At 37.6% G+C, this 20864-nt stretch overlaps 3 protein-coding genes across 3 annotated transcripts; 1 reads left to right on the forward strand and 2 right to left on the reverse strand.

The window, feature by feature from the left end:
- Positions 1–424: 424 nt before the first annotated feature.
- Positions 425–1375, reverse strand: LOC122914228 (olfactory receptor 52E8). The gene has a single exon (XM_044260859.1). It carries the CDS (start codon positions 1367–1369, stop codon positions 425–427), a length of 945 nt encoding a protein of 314 aa, XP_044116794.1. The 5' UTR covers positions 1370–1375.
- A 6530-nt stretch (positions 1376–7905) lies between these two features.
- On the reverse strand, positions 7906–8856 carry LOC122914229 (olfactory receptor 52E4-like). Its single transcript, XM_044260860.1, is given in 3 exon segments — positions 7906–8648; positions 8651–8714; positions 8716–8856. Coding segments are annotated over 3 exon segments (933 nt in total). The 5' UTR covers positions 8842–8856.
- Positions 8857–13133: 4277 nt separating this feature from the next.
- Positions 13134–14060, forward strand: LOC122914230 (olfactory receptor 52E8-like). The gene has a single exon (XM_044260861.1). The coding sequence runs from the start codon at positions 13134–13136 to the stop codon at positions 14058–14060; it is 927 nt and encodes a 308-aa protein (XP_044116796.1).
- The last annotated feature ends 6804 nt before the right edge of the window (positions 14061–20864 follow it).

The raw sequence follows: 20864 nt of genomic DNA on the forward strand, positions 1-20864 counted from the left end.
ATATATATATATAATTTTAATTTTAGTGAAGTCCAATCAATCATTTAAAAATATTTCTTTCTTTTGTTGTCAGATCTAAAATTTTGTGTGAGCAATATTACAAATAATTTAATTTTGGTTTTTATACTTTAGCTCTCTGGTCCATTATAGGTTAATTTTTCTATGGTGCAAAGTAAGGATCTAAATTAATCTTTTTGCATGTGGATATCCAATTGTCCCGATCTGATATTATCAACCTACATATTATTAACTTTAAATATAAAACCTGCCATTCAATGATAATGATACTTCTCTCAACACCCCTACTCAATTTTTCCTCTTTAAAAGACTACTGAGTTAGACATAAGGTAACTCTACTTTTTATAATGCAGGAAACATGAAATCTAACACAGACCTTCCAAGATGTATGGTTAGCTCTAACTTGTTAGCTCTCTGTCTTATTGAGGAAAACCCTCAGGACTCGCTCCCTAATCTGCTTGGTCCGGACCCCATAGATTACAGGATTCAGGGCTGGTGGAACAACCACATATAGGTTGGCCAAAAAAATGTGGATATATTGAGGAATATTGTGGCCAAATCGGTGTGTCAAGAAAGAGAAAAATGCTGGTGTGAAAAAAGCTAAGATAACACCAATGTGGGAGCCACAGGTGTTGAGCGCTTTGAGTCGAGCCTCCCTGGAAGGCAGGCAGAACACAGCATGGAGAATCCTGACATAGGAGAGAATTATAAGCAGCACATCTAATAATAAGAGAGAAATGTTGCCAAGGCCAAACAGAATGTTCACTTTGATGCTGGCACAGGCCAGACGGGCAATGCCCATGTGTTCACAGTAGGTATGAGGGATGATACGGTGGCCACAGAAGGGCAGCCTCAGGAGAAGAACCACCAGTGGGGCCACCATGTACAGGCTCCGCAGAATAGCAATGGCTCCAATGATGCTGATAATTTTGCTGGTGAGGATCATGGTATACTGAAGGGGTTTACAAATGGCTATGTAGCGGTCAAAGGCCATGGCCACCAGCACAATGCTCTCCATGGCAGTGAAGAAATGGATGAAGAACATCTGGGAAAGGCAGCCTTCAAAAGATATAGCCCTGATCCTGAACCAGAAGATGCCCAGCATTTTGGGGATGGTGGCTGTGGACAAGCCCAGGTCGATGGAGTCCAACATGGCCAGAAAGTAGTACATGGGCTCATGGAGACTCTGTTCAGTCTGGATCACAAACAGGACAGTGGCATTCCCCAGGAGTGCAACAACATACACAAAGAAAAAGGGAAATCCAATCCAAATGTGCACATCTTCTAGCCCTGGGATACCCAAGAGGAGGAACGAAGAAGGATGGAACTGGGTGTTGTTAAGTATAGCCATTCTTTCTGACACAATTTTTGCACACTTCTGTTGTGGATGCAATTATTGACTTCACAGTAGTGAAATTTTCTCCTCTTCTCCCTAAGTCCAGATTTCTGATAAAATGCAAAAGAACATTTTTTTAAACTTTCTATTATTATGTTCAATTTTGATTCCCTCATTCTAGCTCAGAAAGAAGTAATTATTTTAGTCAACAGTACAATATTATATACTTTGAAAGTGCTAAAAGACTATATCTTAAGTGTTCTCATCCCCCCAAAAATTGATAATTATGTAATGTGATAGGAAAAAACTATGGTGGTAATCATACTGTAATATATAAATGCATCAAATCAACACACCATATACCTTGAATTTACAGTTTTAATGTCAGTTATAACTACATTTTTTGCAAAAGGAAAGAAGATTAAAGACACTCCTCACTTTGTGTAATCCTCTCCTGAACATCGAATGGTACCAGAAGCAGAACCAGCCTTAATCTGCTGCCACTGTCCCTAATAAGAAAACTGACATAAAGACAAGAGGTACAGTTTAAATTCAAACTCTGGAGTGTAACCAGAAACAAATGAGAAAGGTTAAATTCCATAGTCTGTGTATCTGATCATGTTCCACATATTTTTACTTAATGTCTATAGTGCTTTGTTTGGTGTTTGTAATCCCAGTCATTCCCCTATTAGGGAATCTAAAAACCCCAAAATGTAGTGTACATAATCCTCTGTGTTCATATGCATGTTGTGTATATATTTGTGTTTATACTTTTCTATGGGCACTTGTGAATACTAGATGGTCTGGTTCTTAGAGCAGAAGAAACAATTTATCTTAGTTTATTCATATGCATGAAAAAAACTCCACCACATAAAAGTTGTCAATTTAAGAAATTCTGAAATAGAGGAACTAATTAAAAAGAGACAGGCTGAGAGGCACCTCGGTGACTCAGTTGATCCCCTGTGCTTGTATGTCCACACATGCACATGCACTCTACCTGTCTCTCTCAAAAAAATAAATAAAATCTTAAAGAAGAAGAGACAGAAGAGCAAACAATTTGTGTCATATTTCAGAAGATAAACAACTCAGTTCCCATCATAATTTGTTCTGGAAAAAAATATTACTTACCAGATTTGAAAAATAATGACTAGGAGAGGGAGATAGTTGACAAAAATATTTTACAGTTATGGTTAAACATGACTTGAGAGATTATTTTAAACTAGGTAAATTTATCATCAGGAGAGTAAATATATCCAGTAAACAAAATGTCCAGATATAGGCAACCTGGGGGAGGGAAAACTAAATATTCTGGGCAAAGTTTCAAATATATCTCTGCTTTATACCCACGGGGAGAAGGCAGGAACATCTGAGACATCGTCAAATTCAGTCCCTACTGAGAGTCTATCCTAGCTCTAATGTCTTTACTGATGTCTCCCTTTTTTTTTTAAAGATTTTATTTATTTATTTGACAGAGAGAGATCACAAGTAGGCAGAGAGGCAGGCAGAGAGAGAGAGAGAGAGAGAGAGAGAAGGAAGCAGGCTCCCTGCTGAGCAGAGAGCCCGATGCGGGACTCGATCCCAGGACTCTGAGATCATGACCTGAGCCAAAGGCAGCGGCTTAACCCACTGAGCCACCCAGGCGCCCTAGTGATGTCTCCCTTAAAGTTACATTGAAAGAGGAAGTATCAAATGATTTCGTTTTATAGCACTCATTCAGAATATGTGGGAACTCTGAACTTATTTATAGTAAATTAAAAATTTAAAACAAAAAGGAAGAAGTTCATTATTTCACAGTTTATTTGGGAAAAACTAGTCCCACAGAAAATGTAGAGCTGATTGAATGTGATGCGTGCAATTGTGCAGAAAGCTTTGATTCAACCTTAGGAATACTTGGGTTTTGGTGTAAGTCAATGCTGTCAAGCTATAGAGGGCATGGCTTGCATGGAGCACTGGGTGTGGTGAAAAAATAATGAATACTGTTTTTCTGAAAATAAATAAATTGGAAAAAAAAAACTGGCAAGCCTCCAGTAGAGAGAAATGCATATGAAGGTCAGTACACTCTATTTTAAACGCATGCCCAAGAAAAATGCCTTGCTAACTATGCCATTTGAAACCTATGAAGAATAGCAGAAAATGAGAGATAATTTCATAATTGGGAAGTTCAAGAAATAGATCTCTTTATGTGTATGCATGTGTAAGTAAACTTGGTCTGCTAGGGTTAGGGAGGAGACAGTTGACATTCTCCATTTTGTGATGTGAAACTATCAGAGACAGTGTTCTGCCTTTGATTAGTGGAGAACTCTTCACAATTTATTCCATCAAATATTTAGGAGGTCCTCGATGCACCGGCATTGATTAGGAAATATGGTTACAAGTTTGAATAAAACTTATCATAAAGCTTCAAGGAGGCCACTAAGTGGTAAGAGAGATAAAATTCCAAAGATGAAATTTAAATATTGCATTGCAAGTGTGTGTTAGGAGTGTGCACAGAATGTTGTGAGTGTGGAGGTGGAGCGAGAAAAATTCCATGAAGGAGATTAGTTCTGAAGCTAATCTCCTCACAGAGATTGCTCACAGAACAATTCTTCAGCTCAAGAAGGCAATATATTTTATTCTAGATGGAGTGAAGAGCAAGGAGAAATTGAAAATACAAGCAGAGTGGCCAGTGGGGGCACAAAAAAGGATTCTGATATTATCCTGATGACCGTATCTAGAAATTCAGTACATTGGTGACCAGATTCATAATTGTCTGGTATCTTGGTCACTCTTGGGGCTCCATACAACAGAAACTAAGAGGATAAAATAGGGCTACATCTTCTAGAAAATCAACTTATCCTACATATTTCTGTAGAATTTTTAGGAAGGCTTGAAAATTGGTGCCTCTGAAAAAGCCTCATTTTCAGTCTGTAAACATGGGTCAAAACAACCAATCACTTACCATTCTGTAATTACACCAACATCTATTCATATCTCTTCCAATCTCTCCTAGATTTAGAAATAAAAGCGGGTCTCAGTCCCTCATTTAACCTCTTAACTGTAAGGTGCTACATGGAATTATATCCACCAATCCAGCAGCCATTTCCTTCGTGTGTCATCTCTTTATTCTACATTATTCCACCAACCTCCACTATACCCACTGTATCCACTTTCCCATTCCTGGAACTGCTGGCAGAAGGAAGAGAGATGGCGGACACCTACTTTCCCATACTCGCCTAATCTTGCAGCCTCATGGCTATCCTGCTTTCATGCCCCTTATTAATTTTCTCAGATGCTTCACCAATCTAAGTCTCATTTCCAAAAGAAGTATATCCCTCAGGGCCATCCATCAAGATTCCTTTATTCACAAATTCATTAATTCAGAAACACTGATTAGTCATTCACCTTTACTATTCCTGACACAGTTCTAGAAATAGAGAAAGCAAGTCCTCACCATTTTGATACTCACAGTTATGCAGACATACGAAGAGTCAGAAACAATAGGTAAATTGATACAGGTTGCATTTCTGCATCTCTTTCCACATCTCACATTTTAGTTTTACATGTGAGATTTTGCACGGTCAAAAGTATAAACACACACAGGCAAAAGTGTAGCCTCAGGAGGTTAGGAATATGAGTGTACACTCTCTATCTTGTTTTCATTTTCATCTTTCCTCCATCTCTCCATACTATCTTTCCATACTACATTGCCATAAGGTCTTTCCCCATCCCTTTTGCTGTTTTTTAAAATTTAATCATGATATGACTTACGTTGTTCTCTAAATCTCCAAGAAACATTCTGTGGCATTTTCTTGGGACATGTCTCTTATTATGCTGAAAAGAAGATGTTTATATTTTTCTTACAGCCCCACTTCCCCTGGGATGGGGATAAATAATATCCTGGAGATCCATTCCCATGGACCTGTAACTATTGAACCTGTCTGACAGCTGCCAGGAAATACCCCTTAATGGGGTGTATCTTTATATGACCTGATTCAAATCTCATTTAATATGAGCAGCCTTTTCCCTGGGCTATTACTCAAAAACAAGTAGAAATTACTTAACATTGCAGCTTCCTGAAGCAGGAATATTAGTTGGACCTAAAAAGAGACTGACATAAAAGGAAAAATTGGGGAATGTATTGACCATACAGAGTTTTTCAAAGTTCCAAATACTCCAAAACTATAAAGCCACATACATGCAATGACCATGTACATGTCCAGGAAGGACCTGAAAAATCCCTAATCTGTCATCTCTGCCTGACCTTGAAGAAATAATATTAAAATACAGAATACAGTTCATTATACTAGAAAATACCTGGTGCATTCAAGAAGCCATTTCCACCCCCCTCCAACCTCTCTCCTTCTCTGTCTCTCTCTCTCTCTCACACACACACACACACACACATACAAAAATAAGGGGTGTGTGGGGTTGTCGTTACATTGCAGAATGTAATTTTTTTCACAAAAGAACAACAGAAAAATATCCCTAAGAATAAGATTTTTTAAAATCAACAAACTAGTGAAATAAGTCAAGCAGAGAGAGTCAATTATCACATGGCTTCACTTATTTGTGGAGCATAACAAATAGCATGGAGGACATGGGGAGTTAGAGAGGAAAAGGGAGTTGGGGGAAATTGGAAGGGGAGGTCAACCATGAGAGACTATGGACCTGAAAAACAATCTGAGGGGTTTGAAGTGGCGGGGGGTGGGAGGTTGGAGTACCAGGTGGTGGGTATTATAGAGGGCACAGATTGCTTGGAGCACTGGGTGTGGTGAAAAAATAATGAATACTGTTATGCTGAAAGTAAATTTTTAAAAAATCAACAAACTACTAGCAAACGAAAGGCAACAGCATGGTAAAAGGATCATATACCATGACTAATTATAGTTTATCCCAGAAATGCAAGGTGGTTCAGGATAATCAATAAATATATTACCTAACATTAATGAAATAAAGAAAAAGGCACATAAACCTCTCAATTGATGCAGAAAAACAAATGACAAAACCTAGAAACCTTTCAAATACTCAATAAACTAAGAATAAAAGAAAATTTCCTTAAATGATAAAGGGCATTCATTGGGGGAAAAACAACAAACTACAGTTGGTATCATACTCAATGATGAAAGACTGAAAACATTCTCCCTAAGATCATACCAAGACAAGAATGCCTGCTTTCAACATTACTATCTAACATTGTACTGGGAGTTCTAGCTAGAGAAATTAGGCAAGAAAAGTTCATTCAAATATGAAAGGAAGGAGTAATGATATAATCTGTTGTAAAGAATACACACAAATAATGTATTAGAGGTAATAAATAAATTCAACAAAATTACACAATATAGTTTTAACATACAGAAATCAGATGTATTTCCATATACTAGCAATGAATAATCTAAAAAAGAAATTGAGAACTAAATTCCATTTACAACACCATCAAAAAATAATATATTTTAAGGAATAAACTTAACCAAGGAAGTGTGATATTTTTATATTAAAAGCTATGACATACTGCTAAAGGAGAGCAAACTCTATCCCCTTGCTATATCTGGAGTTTAGAAATGGGAATACATATTGGAAATCCACAGGATTAATAAATTATACTGAGATTGTTCTGAACTTGATATCAATACTGCTTTTGTCTTTATCATATAATGATCCTAATTTCCTTCTCGAAATTTTCTAAAATCATGAATGCAAACAGTATAGCAAATGAGGTAAATTTTAGGTATAATTCAATTGGAACTAAACACAGAGCATATACAATTATTGATATCTAACATGACTTAGTGTCAAGTGAGAAAATATCATGTATCCTTGATTCTAAGCTGTAGTCTTGCACATTCTTCAAGTCACAGATACTTAGTTTACTGGAGAAACAGTGACGATGAGATAGAAAATAAAAAAAGTAAAAAAAAAAAAGAGATAGAAAGAGATAAAGAGAGAGGGAGAGAAGGCAGGAGGAAGAGGGAGGGAGAAAGAGGAAGGGAGGGAGGGAGGAAGGGATGGAAATGGAAGAAATCAGACTAGAAAGAAGAAAGAGAGTAAGAATAACAGCAAGAACAAGAAAGGGAGCATTAAAATGCAAATGAGTAATGACTCTGGAGAAGGAAGTCAAAGCTTGAGGATTAATATGCAGAATATACATCTATGGAACAGATGTTCTAATTCAAAAAATGTCTCTCAGCCATGGCTTGCACTTTATTTTCTTCATCTACAGAATGACATTGTTGGATCAGTGTCCCTTCAGGGTCTAAGCTTAGCTAAAGAGAAGACACAGAGTAATGAGGAAAGTTCTCACCCTTTCCCATCAGGCATTCTACTCCCAAACCACTGCTTCCTCCAGAACACCTTCCTTTTCCATCAGCGCTTTCCCTTTTTCTGGTTTCATGGGGTGGGTGAGCAGAGTGGGCAGCAAAGGTGACTTTACCTTAACTGCCAACTCTAAAGGAATTCCAGTAGCAAATAAAAGTCTGGCTACTACTACCTACTCTAAAGGAAATCTAAAACAGAGGTGATATTATTAAAATGTGGGTGGTATGTGCCTATGTTTTCGAAGTGTTGTCACAGAACTCTTATTTCTGTACAAATATCTTCACAACCCTCTCTCGGATCTGCTTGGTCCTGACTCCATAGATGACTGGGTTCAGGGCAGGTGGGACAACCACATAGAGATTAGCCGAAAGGATGTGGATATAGCAGGGAATGTTTCGACCAAAACGATGTGTCATAAAAGAAAAAAATGCTGGTGTGTAAAAGCACAGCATGACACAGACATGAGAACCACAGGTATTGAGAGCCTTTAGGCGGGCGTCCCGAGAAGGAAGGCGGAAAACAGCTTGAAGGATAAGCACATAGGACGAGGCAATCAGGATCACATCCACAATGATGTTGGAAATCACCATGAGCCCATAGATAATGTTGACCTTGATGGGTGCACAGGCCAACCGGGCAAGACCCATGTGCTCACAGTATGTATGAGGGATGATATGATGCCCACAGAAGGGCAGCCTCAGGATGAGAAACACAAACGGAGTCACCAGAATTAAGTTTCTTCCAACAACAACAGAGGCCAGGATGCCAATGGTTTTATGCGTGAGGATCATGGTGTACTGGAGGGGGTTGCAGATGGCGACAAAGCGGTCATAAGCCATGGCCACCAGGAGAACAGTCTCCATGCCTGTGAACATGTGGATAAAGAACATTTGAGCAAGGCAGCCCCCAAAGCTGATCTCCTGGAGCTTGAACCAGAAGATGCCCAGCATTTGGGGGATGGTGGATGTGGACAGACCCAGATCGATCATAGACAACATGGCCGGAAGTAGAACATGGGCTGGTGGAGACTGTGTTCAGTCTTGATCACAAAAAGAATGGTGATGTTCCCCCACGAGAGCAATCAGGTACACGATACAGAATGGGAAAGCAATCCAGATGTGGACAGTTTCCAGTCCTGGGATTCCTAGCAGGTGAAAGAAGGGGGGATGGAACTGGGTGTCATTGGTGGAAGTCATGCTCTGAGCAAGTGTCACTGAATTCCTGTCAAAGTGTAGGGATCTTATTCTCTTTATGGTCTTTTTCTTATCAAGGTCCTAAGAAAGGTCCTAATTCGTATGCTAGAGGCAAGGGCAGAAGAGGTTGGTTACAAACATTAGACAGTCTCTTCTTTCCAGAGGGTAACTGAATAAAGTAGTGCTCTTCATACACATTGTTGTTCTGAGATTTTTTTATTGGCAATATTATCTGTGTCTTAAATTAATCATAATATGAGATATTTGTAGGAACTAAAAATACTTCACATTGCAGTACATATCTACTCTCCTTCAATACCAGGTCCTCCATGATAGTCTTCTGTATGAAACATTCAGATATGATCTCTACATCTCTTGTAGTTTCATATAACATACATATTTTTCCTTTCCATTTTCCCCATTTTTTTTCAATTTTTATTATGATAGACTACACATAACATAAAATTTACTATCTTCACCATTTTTAAGTCTAAGTTTCAGTATTATTAAGGATATTCTTGTTTTGTACACCATAACCACTACCTCCAGACTTTCTTCATTTTGCAAAAGCTGAAAATCTGTACCCATTTACAGTAATTTCTCTATGGTCCCCTCTCACCATCTCTAGACACTACCAATATACATTTTTTTAAAATATCCCCTTTTCACACATGTGCTAAGGTCTGGTAACCACCATTCTACTTTGTTACTGTTAGTTTTGTCTTTTTTTTTGAGATTCCACATAAAACTGAGATCATGCAATATTTATCTATGTGACTGGCTTATTTTACTTTAGTACAATGTCTTTAGGTTCATCCATGTTGTTGAAATGGCAGGATTTCCTTCTTTTTTAAGGCTAAATAATATCCTATGGTATGCATAGTGTACAATTTTAAATTTTCTATCCCCAAATAGGAATTTAAGTGGGCAAAAGTAAAGGTTAAACTGTGAAGTTTCTTCCCCATAGCTGTTGACTTCTGCAACCAATGAGAGAAATGAGACAGCAAATCTGATCTGATGCCTGGAGCTGGAAGAATGGGAAGTAATTATTTAATGCACACAGGATTTCATTCTGGAGTGATGACATTTTATACAACTATATAGTGGTAACAGTTGCACAGTGTTGTAAATGTACTGAGTGCTGCTGAGTTGTAAACTTTAAAATGACTGAAATGCTAACTTTTATGTGTATTTCACAATAAAATAGAGTTGCTGGATATATATACAGATATATCTATATATATATCTATATATACCTATCTTCCAAAGAATTAGTCCAAACATTTCATAGACTGAAAACAGAACGAGAGTTGCTGGAGATATAGATATAGAGAGATAGATATAGATAGATATAGATGATATAGATATAGATATAGATATAGATATAGATATAGGTATATTCCAAAGAATTAGTCCAAGCATTTCATAGACTGAAAACAAAATACGGAAGAAGGAAGGAGAGAAAAAGATAAAATATTAATGATTATAAATATTATGTGAGATAACAAAAACTGGCAATTGACTGAGCAGCAGACAGCAAGGTTCACTGAAATTTCCCTAGAGCTTTCTCTTTGGCTGGTGTAATGACCAAAGGGAATCCCTATTCATTTTCATTTCAATGTCTCAGACTACCTGCCACCTGAAGACTTCGTTACAAATCCCCTCAACACACACAACATTTTGTTAATACTTCTTAGTGTGTATTGAGGTGATATATATATATATATATATATATATATCTGTAAATTTCAGCATCTGAATTCAGAGTTGTTAAATGACTCCCTAAGATGGAAGATAGGGAACTTGGTAAGTTTTTCTTTTTAATTTTAATTTTAATTTTTTAATTTAATTTTTTAATTTAATTTTTAAAATTTTTTTCCAATTTATTTATTTTCAGAAAAACAGTATTCATTATTTTTTCACCACACCCAGTGCTCCATGCAAGCTGTGCCCTCTATAATACCCACCACCTGGTACCCCAACCTCCCACCCCCCCACCACTTCAAACCCCTCAGATTGTTTTTCAGAGTCCATAGTCTCTCATGGTTCACCTCCCCTTCCAATTTACCCAAAAAAACTTGGTAAGTTTTTCTGATCAGTGAGTCTGCAATATATGTTTAAGATTGCAACTGGTTTCATGGAAATTGAGTTAAGACCTTGAATATTGGGGCAGGGAATGAAATGGCACAGATCACTGGTCTGGGGAGATGTAGGAAGAAGACTAAGCTGGGAAAAATTTGGAAAGGAAATATCTGCTAGGCACCGACACTCTTTCAGACACACAAAACCTCATCCAGCAAGAATAGAATCAGAATCCATTCCATACCACAATGCCAGTGATATTAAATGCTATTACTTTTGCTTCTTTTTCCTATACATATTACCTTCATAGTGAGTGAGATACAAAGAAAAAAAAAGTCATAGTAGGCAATTAAGGATAGAGTAATGAGCTTGAACTCCCTTATAGTGAGACTGATTCCACACATATCCCTGATATAAAAAAGGATACAATATGCTGATCAGCTGTTGGTCTCTCTCTATACTTTACATTTCAAAAGGATTAAACTGAATTCAACCTTGATTATTGGGAGACCTGACTTTACAACTCATACCATGACCCAAGAGAAGAGAAGAGGTGAAAATCATAGCTACAGCAAAAACAAAAAATGTCTTTGGAACTAAATGAATAGATGTATAGTAAGGAATTTTGCTTTACCTAAGAAAGGTCTGGTCTTTGTTCTTGGCTTCTAGGAAGTAATCTGTCATATCTGATAGGAGTTTAGGGCGGGGGCTGCTCAAACCAGATCTTAGTGTGAAGGGACTGGCCATACCATAAATAACAACAATATAACTTAGGAGTAAGACTTTGGTTCATGTGGCATCAGTCTGAAGATTGAGTTCAACCATTTGTGCAATTAATCAATCATGTGTACATAATGAAGCTTCAGTAAAAACTATGGACACCAAAACTAAGGTGAGCTTCTCTGGTTGGCAATACGACTCTATACATATTGTCACACATTAATGCCAGGAGGGTAACTCATCCTGACTCCATGCAGAAGGACAATGGATGCTTCATATTTACAAACATCACACTCTGCCCTGAGCATCTCTTCCTTTGTCTGATTTTAATTTTTCCCTATAATAAACTGTAACCATGAGTTCAATAATTTTCAGGGAGTTCTGGAAGTCCTTCTAGTAGATTACTAAACTTGGGGGCAGTTTGGGAAACTTCGTGAACTGGCAGTTGATGTCAGAAGTGAAGACAGTATCAGGAATTATGCCTTCAAAGTTTGCTGTGTAGCCAGCTCCAGAGCGCAGATCAGATTTAATTATCACATTTTCCTCTCAACAGCTATAGAAGTCAACAGGTTCTTCAGAAAGAACTTCATCTGGGAAAGATTATCATTCCTCCTTGACAATTTATCTTAACTTCCTACTTGGGACTATCTTAATTTTGGATATCTGAACCCTAAGAATTTTGTGGGTCTGCTGCTAGATTCTCAGTTCTGTTCCATTGTCTCTTTTTCTTTTTCTTCTTTTAACAGTAACACTGCCATAATCATCACAGTTTTGTAGAAAATTTCAATAGATGATATGGCAAATCTTCGCAATTCTTAGCTCTGAGGTAGTTTGGTTATTCTAGGTCCTTTGTTTCCCTACTCCTTATTTTTCCTTCTCCCTCCTTTCACTATTTCAATGAACAAGTTTGCAAAGACAGATCCACATCAGTGTCACAAAGCTTAGTTTCACCTAATTTCACATCTTGATTCTGCTGCGTATTAGTGTAGTAAGTAATGGGAAGTTAATGAACCTGTCAAAATCTCACTCTTCCATAAACCAGACACCAGCAGAACTTATGCTATGGAACTGTGGGGGAGAACTAAATGAGATAATATTGGAAATAATGACAACAATGCCAAATTAATGATAGCCATGACTATTGTGGCAGTTTTTATTATTCTCAATTTTATTATCTCCTAATATTGTTTATTTAGCTCGTTTAATTCCTCTGAACCCATAATTTCAAAAAAGACACAGTGTTAGCCTCTACCTGGCTCATTAGCTTATCTCACTTGTGGTGCACATCAGGAGTGATACTGGAATTACTTATGGAGAGCTGAAAAAGGCGAAAGAATCAAAGGTTTTTAGAAAAACTTATTTCCAAAACCAATCTTTTGTTAGGAAATATTTTTATTTTTAATTTTTGTAGATCTCAGTTCAACGTGAATGCATTGTCCAATGGGAAACAGCAATAACTTTTGAAAATCATGCTATCGTCAGCCCACAGAAGAATGTCTTCTTTCAATGCCACTGACTCTCACCCTTCTTCATTCCTATTGCTGGGGATTCCAGGGTTGGAAATTGCACAAATCTGGCTTGGATTTCCCTTCTGTGCTGTGTATCTAATTGCTCTTGTTGGAAATGTTACCATTCTGGTTGTTATCTGGATTGAACGTAGCCTTCACCAACCCATGTTCTACTTTCTGGCCATGCTGTCAGTGATTGACCTAAGTCTCTCTACTACTACTATCCCCAAGATGCTGGGTATCTTCTGGTTCAACCTTCAGGAGCTGTGCTTTGGGTGCTGTGTTGCTCAAGTCTTTTTTGTCCACTTTTTTACAGTCATGGAGAGCATTGTACTTCTTGCCATGGGTTTTGATCGCTATGTGGCTATTTGCAAGCCCCTCAGGTACAGTATGATCCTCACTGACAGAGTCATTGGTGTGATCTCTGTGGTGGTGGTTCTAAGAAGCTTATGCATGATTGCGCCCATCATTTTTCTCCTCCTGAGGCTGCCTTACTGCGGACATAGAATCATCCCACATACCTATTGTGAGCACATGGGAGTGGCACGTCTAGCTTGTGCCAGCATTAATGCCAATGTCTACTATGGGCTTGGGAATATTTCTATCTTGTTTATGGATGTGATTCTCATCATTATCTCTTATGGTAAGATTTTATATGCTGTCTTCCACCTCCCCTCCCAAGATGCCCGCCTGAATACCTGTAGCTCCCATATTTGTGTCATCTTTGCCTTCTTTGGTCCAGCTCTCTTCTCCTTTCTCACTCACCGCTTTGGTCATGGCATCCCCCAGTATATCCATATCCTTCTGGCTAATCTCTATGTAGTCATACCCCCTGCCCTCAACCCAGTCATTTATGGCATCAGAACCAAGCAGATCCAGCAGCGGGTACAGAGTCTGTTTGTTGAAAAATGATTGAATGAGGGGTAATTCATTCAGTTTATGAAGGCATAGGGTCTGAAAAAACAAACATTTATGATAAAATTAATATAAATTTCTTTCACCAAAGTTATTTGTGTGTGTGTCTGTGTGTGTATAATCAGAAAAGCATATTGTTTGTAGTTGTTCGAAGCATGTATATGTCTGTCTAACCGTGTACCTGCAATGATATCCTCTATTGACCCCTGGCATAGAATATTACATACAAGAGTAAATTTGAAGGGGGAGAACTTTGATTCAGTGAAATAACTTTCTGTTAAAACTGTTTGGTGTTCTAGATATCTTACAAGTAATAAGACTTCTTTCATACAGGTGTTCAACTAGAGATCACATAGTCAATGACAGGTATTGAGTGAAATGCAAGAATTTTCTATAAGTAATAAAGTATTGCCTAAAAATAAGTAGTATAATTTTTACTAAAGACTTTGGAAGCAAAAGATGGAAATTAGACTAGACCTTTTGGTATTTATTTTTTCCCTTTCTGTGCTTTCAGGTTACTGATTCTATGAAGTTCCTTATTAGCTTAATCCTATATCATATACTCTCATTCTTGAACTGGCAAATTTAATACATGTCATATGGATAGCCCTTCTTGGAGTTAACAAATACTTATGGAACAAAGGAAAATTGTAAAAGGGAATATTTGTCAAGAACTAATAAAGTAATTTAGTTTAAAACACAGACAATAAAAATAGATAATATTACTTAACAATTAGAGTCATATTTTGGATTAAAAGCATACAGTAATGCAACAGAATGTATGTTACATATCATTTGAAATAGAATTATTGGAAAAGACAGACTCCAGAAAATTAATAAACACAATAAATCTATCCTTCTGGATATAGGAAAATATCATTAGCAATAAGACCCAAGAAAACAAGAGCAAAGAGTCAAGTCAAAGGAGTTGAGGGAAACTGGAAGGGGAGGTGAACCATGAGAGACTATGAACTCTGAAAAACAATCTTAGGGTTTTGGAGGGGCAGAGGGGTGGGAGGTTGGGGGAGCCAGGTGGTGGATATTAAAGAGGGCATGTGTTGCATGGAGCACTGGGTGTGGAGTAAAAACAATGAATTCTGTTCCACTGAAAAGAAATAAAAAAAAATATTGCATAAAAAAAAAGCATACAGTTGTCTGAAGTTTATTGTATAGAAAATTGAATAGTACTGAAGTTTATGAAGTGGTGAGTAAAATGATTGTGTGGAATTTTAGAAAGTCTTATCTTGCACTAGATTTGGGAAGGATAAGATATCGAAATTAGTGAAGCACAAAGTTAATGTTCAGGTTCTTTGTGAATCAGGAAGAACTAGAATTTGGATAGTGGTAATGCAAATGAAGATGAGGTTTCTGGTGTGAAATAGGAGACATAGCATATCCTTTAGCTACAAAGTAGCTGGAGACAGCAAGGATGAATACTTATTTACCCTTTTTTAAAAAAAGATTTTATTTATTTGATAGAGATCACAAGTAGGCAGAGAGGCAGACAGAGAGAGAGGAGGAAGCAGGTTTCCCACTGAGCGGAGAGCCAGATGCAGGGCTGGATCCCAGGACCCTGGGATCATGACCTGAGCCAAAGGCAGAGGCTTAACCCTCTGAGCCACCCAGTTGCCCCTTATTTACCCATTTTTAACAGGATGGCTTTTGCTGGGCGTTGAAATATATAAGAAGAAGAAAGAAAATTATTCATGAACATAAAAAATGCAAACATAAAAAATGGGATGGAAAAATAAACTGGACTGTAAAGGACCTTAGAAAATTTGGAATGTTTAAAATTGAGTATAACAGAGTCTGAGAGGTTTCTGAAATGGATGAAGGCAGTATAAAAAAATGCAATCCTGGTTTTCAAAAACAGCAATGGAAAAGGAAAAAAATGATAAATAAGATCAAATACAGTGAAATTTTACTCCAGGAGTTACCATACTAATCACTTCACAAAATTCTATGCTATTCCCAGTGATTTTTGTTAATTTAATATACAAAACAAATGTTTTTAAAGTATATTACTAATGATGATCATTCAATCTCAGTGAAATGAGTTAATATTGAGGTAACAGTAGAAGAGAAACAATAAGAACTAACATGTCCACAAGTTTTTATAATCATCCAATTAATTTTACATGTAGGAGTTAGTTTCATATTCTTTATTCCTTAAAGTAATGAGGTACCAAATACCCCTTGACTTAACCATGGATTCTCTCTGGTCAGTCCCTAGTATGAAACTAAATCATACATGGAATCTTACCCAGCCTTAAAAAAGAAGGACCTCTTAATTCTACTCCTGAAAAAATATTGCACTGTATATTAACTAAAATTTAAATTAAAAAAAAGAAATAAAAAAAAAGAAGGTAATCCTGAGATTGAAAGAGCACGGATGAACCTGAGGACATCATGCTAAAGTGAACTATGACAGTCATATAAAGACAAAAGCTGCATAGTATCCATTGTGTATATATACCACATCTTCTTGATCCATTCATCTGTTGATGGACATCTAGGTTCTTTCCATCGTTTGGCTATTGTGGACATTGCTGGTATATATACACAATGGAATACTATGCAGCCATCAAAAGAAATGAAATCTTGCCATTTGCGACAACATGGATGGAACTGGAGCATATCATGCTTAGCGAAATAAGTCAAGCGGAGAAAGACAACTATCATATGATCTCCCTGATATGAGGAAGTGATGATGCAACATGGGGGCTTAAGTGGGTAGGAGAAGAATAAATGAAACAAGATGGGATTGGGAGGGACACAAACCATAAGTGACTCTTAATCTCACAAAACAAACTGAGGGTTGCTGGGGGGAGGGGGGTTGGGAGAAAGGGGGTGGGGTTATGGACATTGGGGAGGGTATGTGCTTTGGTGAGTGCTGTGAAGTGTGTAATCCTGGCGATTCACAGACCTGTACCCCTGGGGATAAAAATATATGTTTATAAAAAATAAAAAATTAAAAGAAGAAAAAAAATAAAGACAAAAGCTGCATGATCTCAGTTTTATATGGAATTTAAAAAAAAAAAAAGCCAAACTCACAGTAACAGAAAGTAAAATGGGGTTGGGGTAAAAGGAGAGATCAAAAAAATTAAAAGTAGAATTGTAGTTGTCAGGTGAAAGGGTGAGGGGGCTATCGGGGAGTCATTATTGAATGAATACAGAGTTTTAATCTTTGCAAATGAAAAAGTTCTGGAGATAAATGGTGGTTATGAATGTGCAATGATATATAAATGTACTTAATACTACTGAACTGTACACTTAAAAATGGTTGAGATAGTAAATTTTATGTTACATATATTCTACTACAATAAAAAATTGGAAAAAATTAGGAAAGGTAGGAAACACTAAAACCCAAGGAAAAAATGAGTATGTTATAATAGCAGTACACAACGATATAAAAATAAGAGACCTAGAGATGGTATCTGGTTGATTTTTTAAAAAGGTCATCATAGAGGGCATGGGAATTGGGGAGAAAGCAAAAGGAAAGTGGAAATGAGCAGCAGCCTATTTCCTAAGTAGGACTTTTGATCACCAGAGATGGTGTAATGGCTTGGAGAGTCATGAAGTAGAATTAAAGGGTATGTGGACATTCACTGAAGGACTTTCCCAACAGTGGTGTTCATAATTTATCATTTAAATCCCAGAGTATATAATGGATCCACAGAAAGCATAAAAAGAAATGTTAAGTAGAAATTAGATTTGATTTGGAAAGATAAATGTTGATCAGTAGGAAGGATGGATATGATGAAGGAGTGACCAGAGAGAGGCTAGGGAGTAAGGTTTTCATTCATCAAAAAGAGAGGAAATGCAAAGGAGAACATAGCAGCAGATCTAACCAGAATTCTTTTGGACCACAGATATTTTCTTCTCTTTCTTAACCACTGAAAATTATCTGAAATTATAAGATAAGAAACTGGCTTTCTAATGTATTCAATTGTCCTCCAGTCTTCCTGTCTGTACTCAGGAGAATTCTGCGTTATGGCCTATGGTACTAGCAGGTCTACTCCATCATCATCCAGGGCAGGAGACTCCAAGTAAACTAGACTTTGAGCTCTAGCTAGATTCTGTTTTCTCAGGAGAATGTAGTTTCCTTCACCTTCTGCCAAAAGAGCTAAAACACATGAAATCCCCCCTCCAAAGACTGTTTACAATTAGTTAGACGTTGTAAAGGAACTCTTGTTGACTTGGAAGAGAGTTGATACTATTATCTACAGGTACAAACACTGTTTAAATAAAATAGAGTTGCTGCCACAGTCTAATATATTTATTTTAGGGGTCCTCATCTTTTGAAACCACAGTCATAACCCCTAACTTCGGCAGGATGCACACATTTATTATATTTAGCAAAGCAGAAGTGTCACTAGTGGCAGTTTCCTAAGAAGACACACTTTGAAGGCTTAATGGTGTAAAACTTAGTATTTTCATGGCTTCTGAAGGGAGCAGAATCAATATCATTCCCCATACAGACTCCCTTTTGGGTTATTTCCCTTCCTAACAGCTCAGGAGACATAATCTCCCCTGAGCTAGGAGTTATATCTGGTCTGGTGATCTGTCTCTGCAAAAGCAGTAGGGAGGAACAAAGAGATAGGCTTAATGACCCATGAGCCCAAGTTTATGCCCAGAGGACTCTCGGGGATTCTGGATCATGCCTAGAATTAGGGATGTCCTCTTCCTTATAAAGATTCTCTCCATGTGATAGGATGGTCTTTGGACCCAGAGGCCTGAAGGGGCTCCCATCACCATGTGTAAGCACATGGGCTCATGCTGTGCTACTGCTCCAAGCAAGGGCTGGGAGAGGAAATATTAGAAAGGTAAGGATACATGGAGAGGAAATATTAGAAAGGTAAGGATACATGGATAGGGGGGATGAGATCCTACAGTGAGGAGGAGAAAAGGTAAATGAGGACAGAGAGGACCATGGCCTCTCCTCTGCTTAGAAGTTCTCCAAAGCCTCATTGTCTATTGTCGTCACAAAAGAGCACAACAGAGCACATGGGATTGGAACAGACATCAAGATTGAGCACAGAGATATGCCAACAAGTAATATGCAGAATCTCTCTCTTGTCTCTGTCTCCCTATCTCTCTCTCTCTTTCTCTGTCTCTGTCTCTGTCTCTCTCTCACTCACACACATACAGCTCACATAGTATACTCCTCATAGCTAGAAAGCCACAGATAGCTTTACAGTAGCATAACCTCATCTGCTATCACCAAAGAAATGAAGACAGCTCTGATTAACCAATTGTTGGTAGGGAAGCAGACAAAGCAACTAGGCTTGCTGTGGTTCATCAGAAGCAGAAGGAAGCTACTGCAGGCCACTATCTTGTGTTTGAGTTTAGATGTGGAAGTGTGACTGATGTCACATCCAAATGAAATGATGTTGGCATTATACATTTGCTCTGCATTATTATCTTATTTTTTCTCCCACATAATCCTGCTTTAGAGATTGTCAGTTCTAACGTGGCCACCTCGTGGGCCCACTACTTTATGGCAACATATCCAAGCTTTTTTATTAGAGCCCAATATATCTGTTAGCTCAGCCATATCCAATGTTTTCTGCCAAGTGGCCCATTCATGACAGTGCCTGAAAGAAGGTACCCACACCCATCAACTCTTAATTCCACCCAGTTTGACAACTCTGTAAGAATGAGAAAGAAAAGTTTGCTTTCAAACTGAACTGTATTGGTTTATGTGTGCTTCTCTAGAGTTCTAGAAAATATGTCTAAATGTGAAGCCCCATCCTACTCATTCACTTTGGGATATTCTGTGTCATCCCTCCCTCCATACTTTCTTAATTTCACCTTATAGACACCATGAGTTATTTAGAAATAATAAACTTTTTACGATCAAGTAAAATAGGTAATAGGTAACTTTTTAATGTTTTAATATTTAATAGGTAACATTTTTAGCTGTTTAGATTTAAAAGAAAAATAAAATTTGGGGAAAGACTAATAATTTAAATAACTACAATTTACTGAATATAACCTAAGAGCTAGTCCTTTACATGCATTGATCTTATTTGTGTTTAAAACAAATCACATTATATAGAATTTATTCACCCAATTTTACAGAAAATAAAACTGACTAAAAAGTAACTTGTCCAAGGAGCCTCAGTTAACAGATGACATAGCAAGATTTCAAGACATATTTGAATGAATCTGAAGCCCAGATAAATCATCTATAATATTATATTATTAGATGCAATGGAAAAGGAGCCAGCAGGTTAAAATAAAAATCACAACTTCAATACATTGAGAGTTGGTGGGCACTTAAACAGAAAGATCTCTAACCAGTATCAATTAAGCTTTTAAAGTGGACTTTGGGTCTGGGCTCTTTGTCAATGTGCACATCTAGAAAAAGATGAACTTATACTGTCTTGCCCTCCAGGAATAATCCTTGAGCTTATTGGCCCCACACTATTTGCCATTATTTGTGGCACACAGCTGCAGCGGAAGGAAGTCAAGCTTTCTGACCAAAACTGTGAGAGGGTAGATGTCCTCTTGAATTTGACCTCTGCTGACAGAAAGAGTTCCCTCTGCCACTCCCCTGGAAAACTCCTCCTCAGCTGGAAGTCCTTATAAAGCAGCTGCCCTGAAGATGGGGCTGACTGCAAACTGTAAATCTATTGTGTCCTCCTTAGCTGCTTCCTCAGACTCTTCTAAGCTCCAGCAACCATTGCTCTCTGGTTCTCAGCCTTGTATTGACCCCTCAACACTGGTAAACATTGTTTTCTCCCTATACATGATCAATGTTATCTCTAGCTTCTTTGGGGACCAGAAAGGCTCCTC

Source organism: Neovison vison, chromosome 7 (genome assembly GCF_020171115.1).
Source record: "Neovison vison isolate M4711 chromosome 7, ASM_NN_V1, whole genome shotgun sequence".
Lineage (NCBI taxonomy): Eukaryota > Metazoa > Chordata > Mammalia > Carnivora > Mustelidae > Neogale > Neogale vison.

Bases quoted from the DNA above. Each gene is read 5' to 3' on its own strand.
- LOC122914230 (XM_044260861.1), top strand. From the start codon at position 13,134: ATGTCTTCTTTCAATGCCACTGACTCTCACCCTTCTTCATTCCTATTG.
- LOC122914228 (XM_044260859.1), bottom strand. From the start codon at position 1,369: ATGGCTATACTTAACAACACCCAGTTCCATCCTTCTTCGTTCCTCCTC.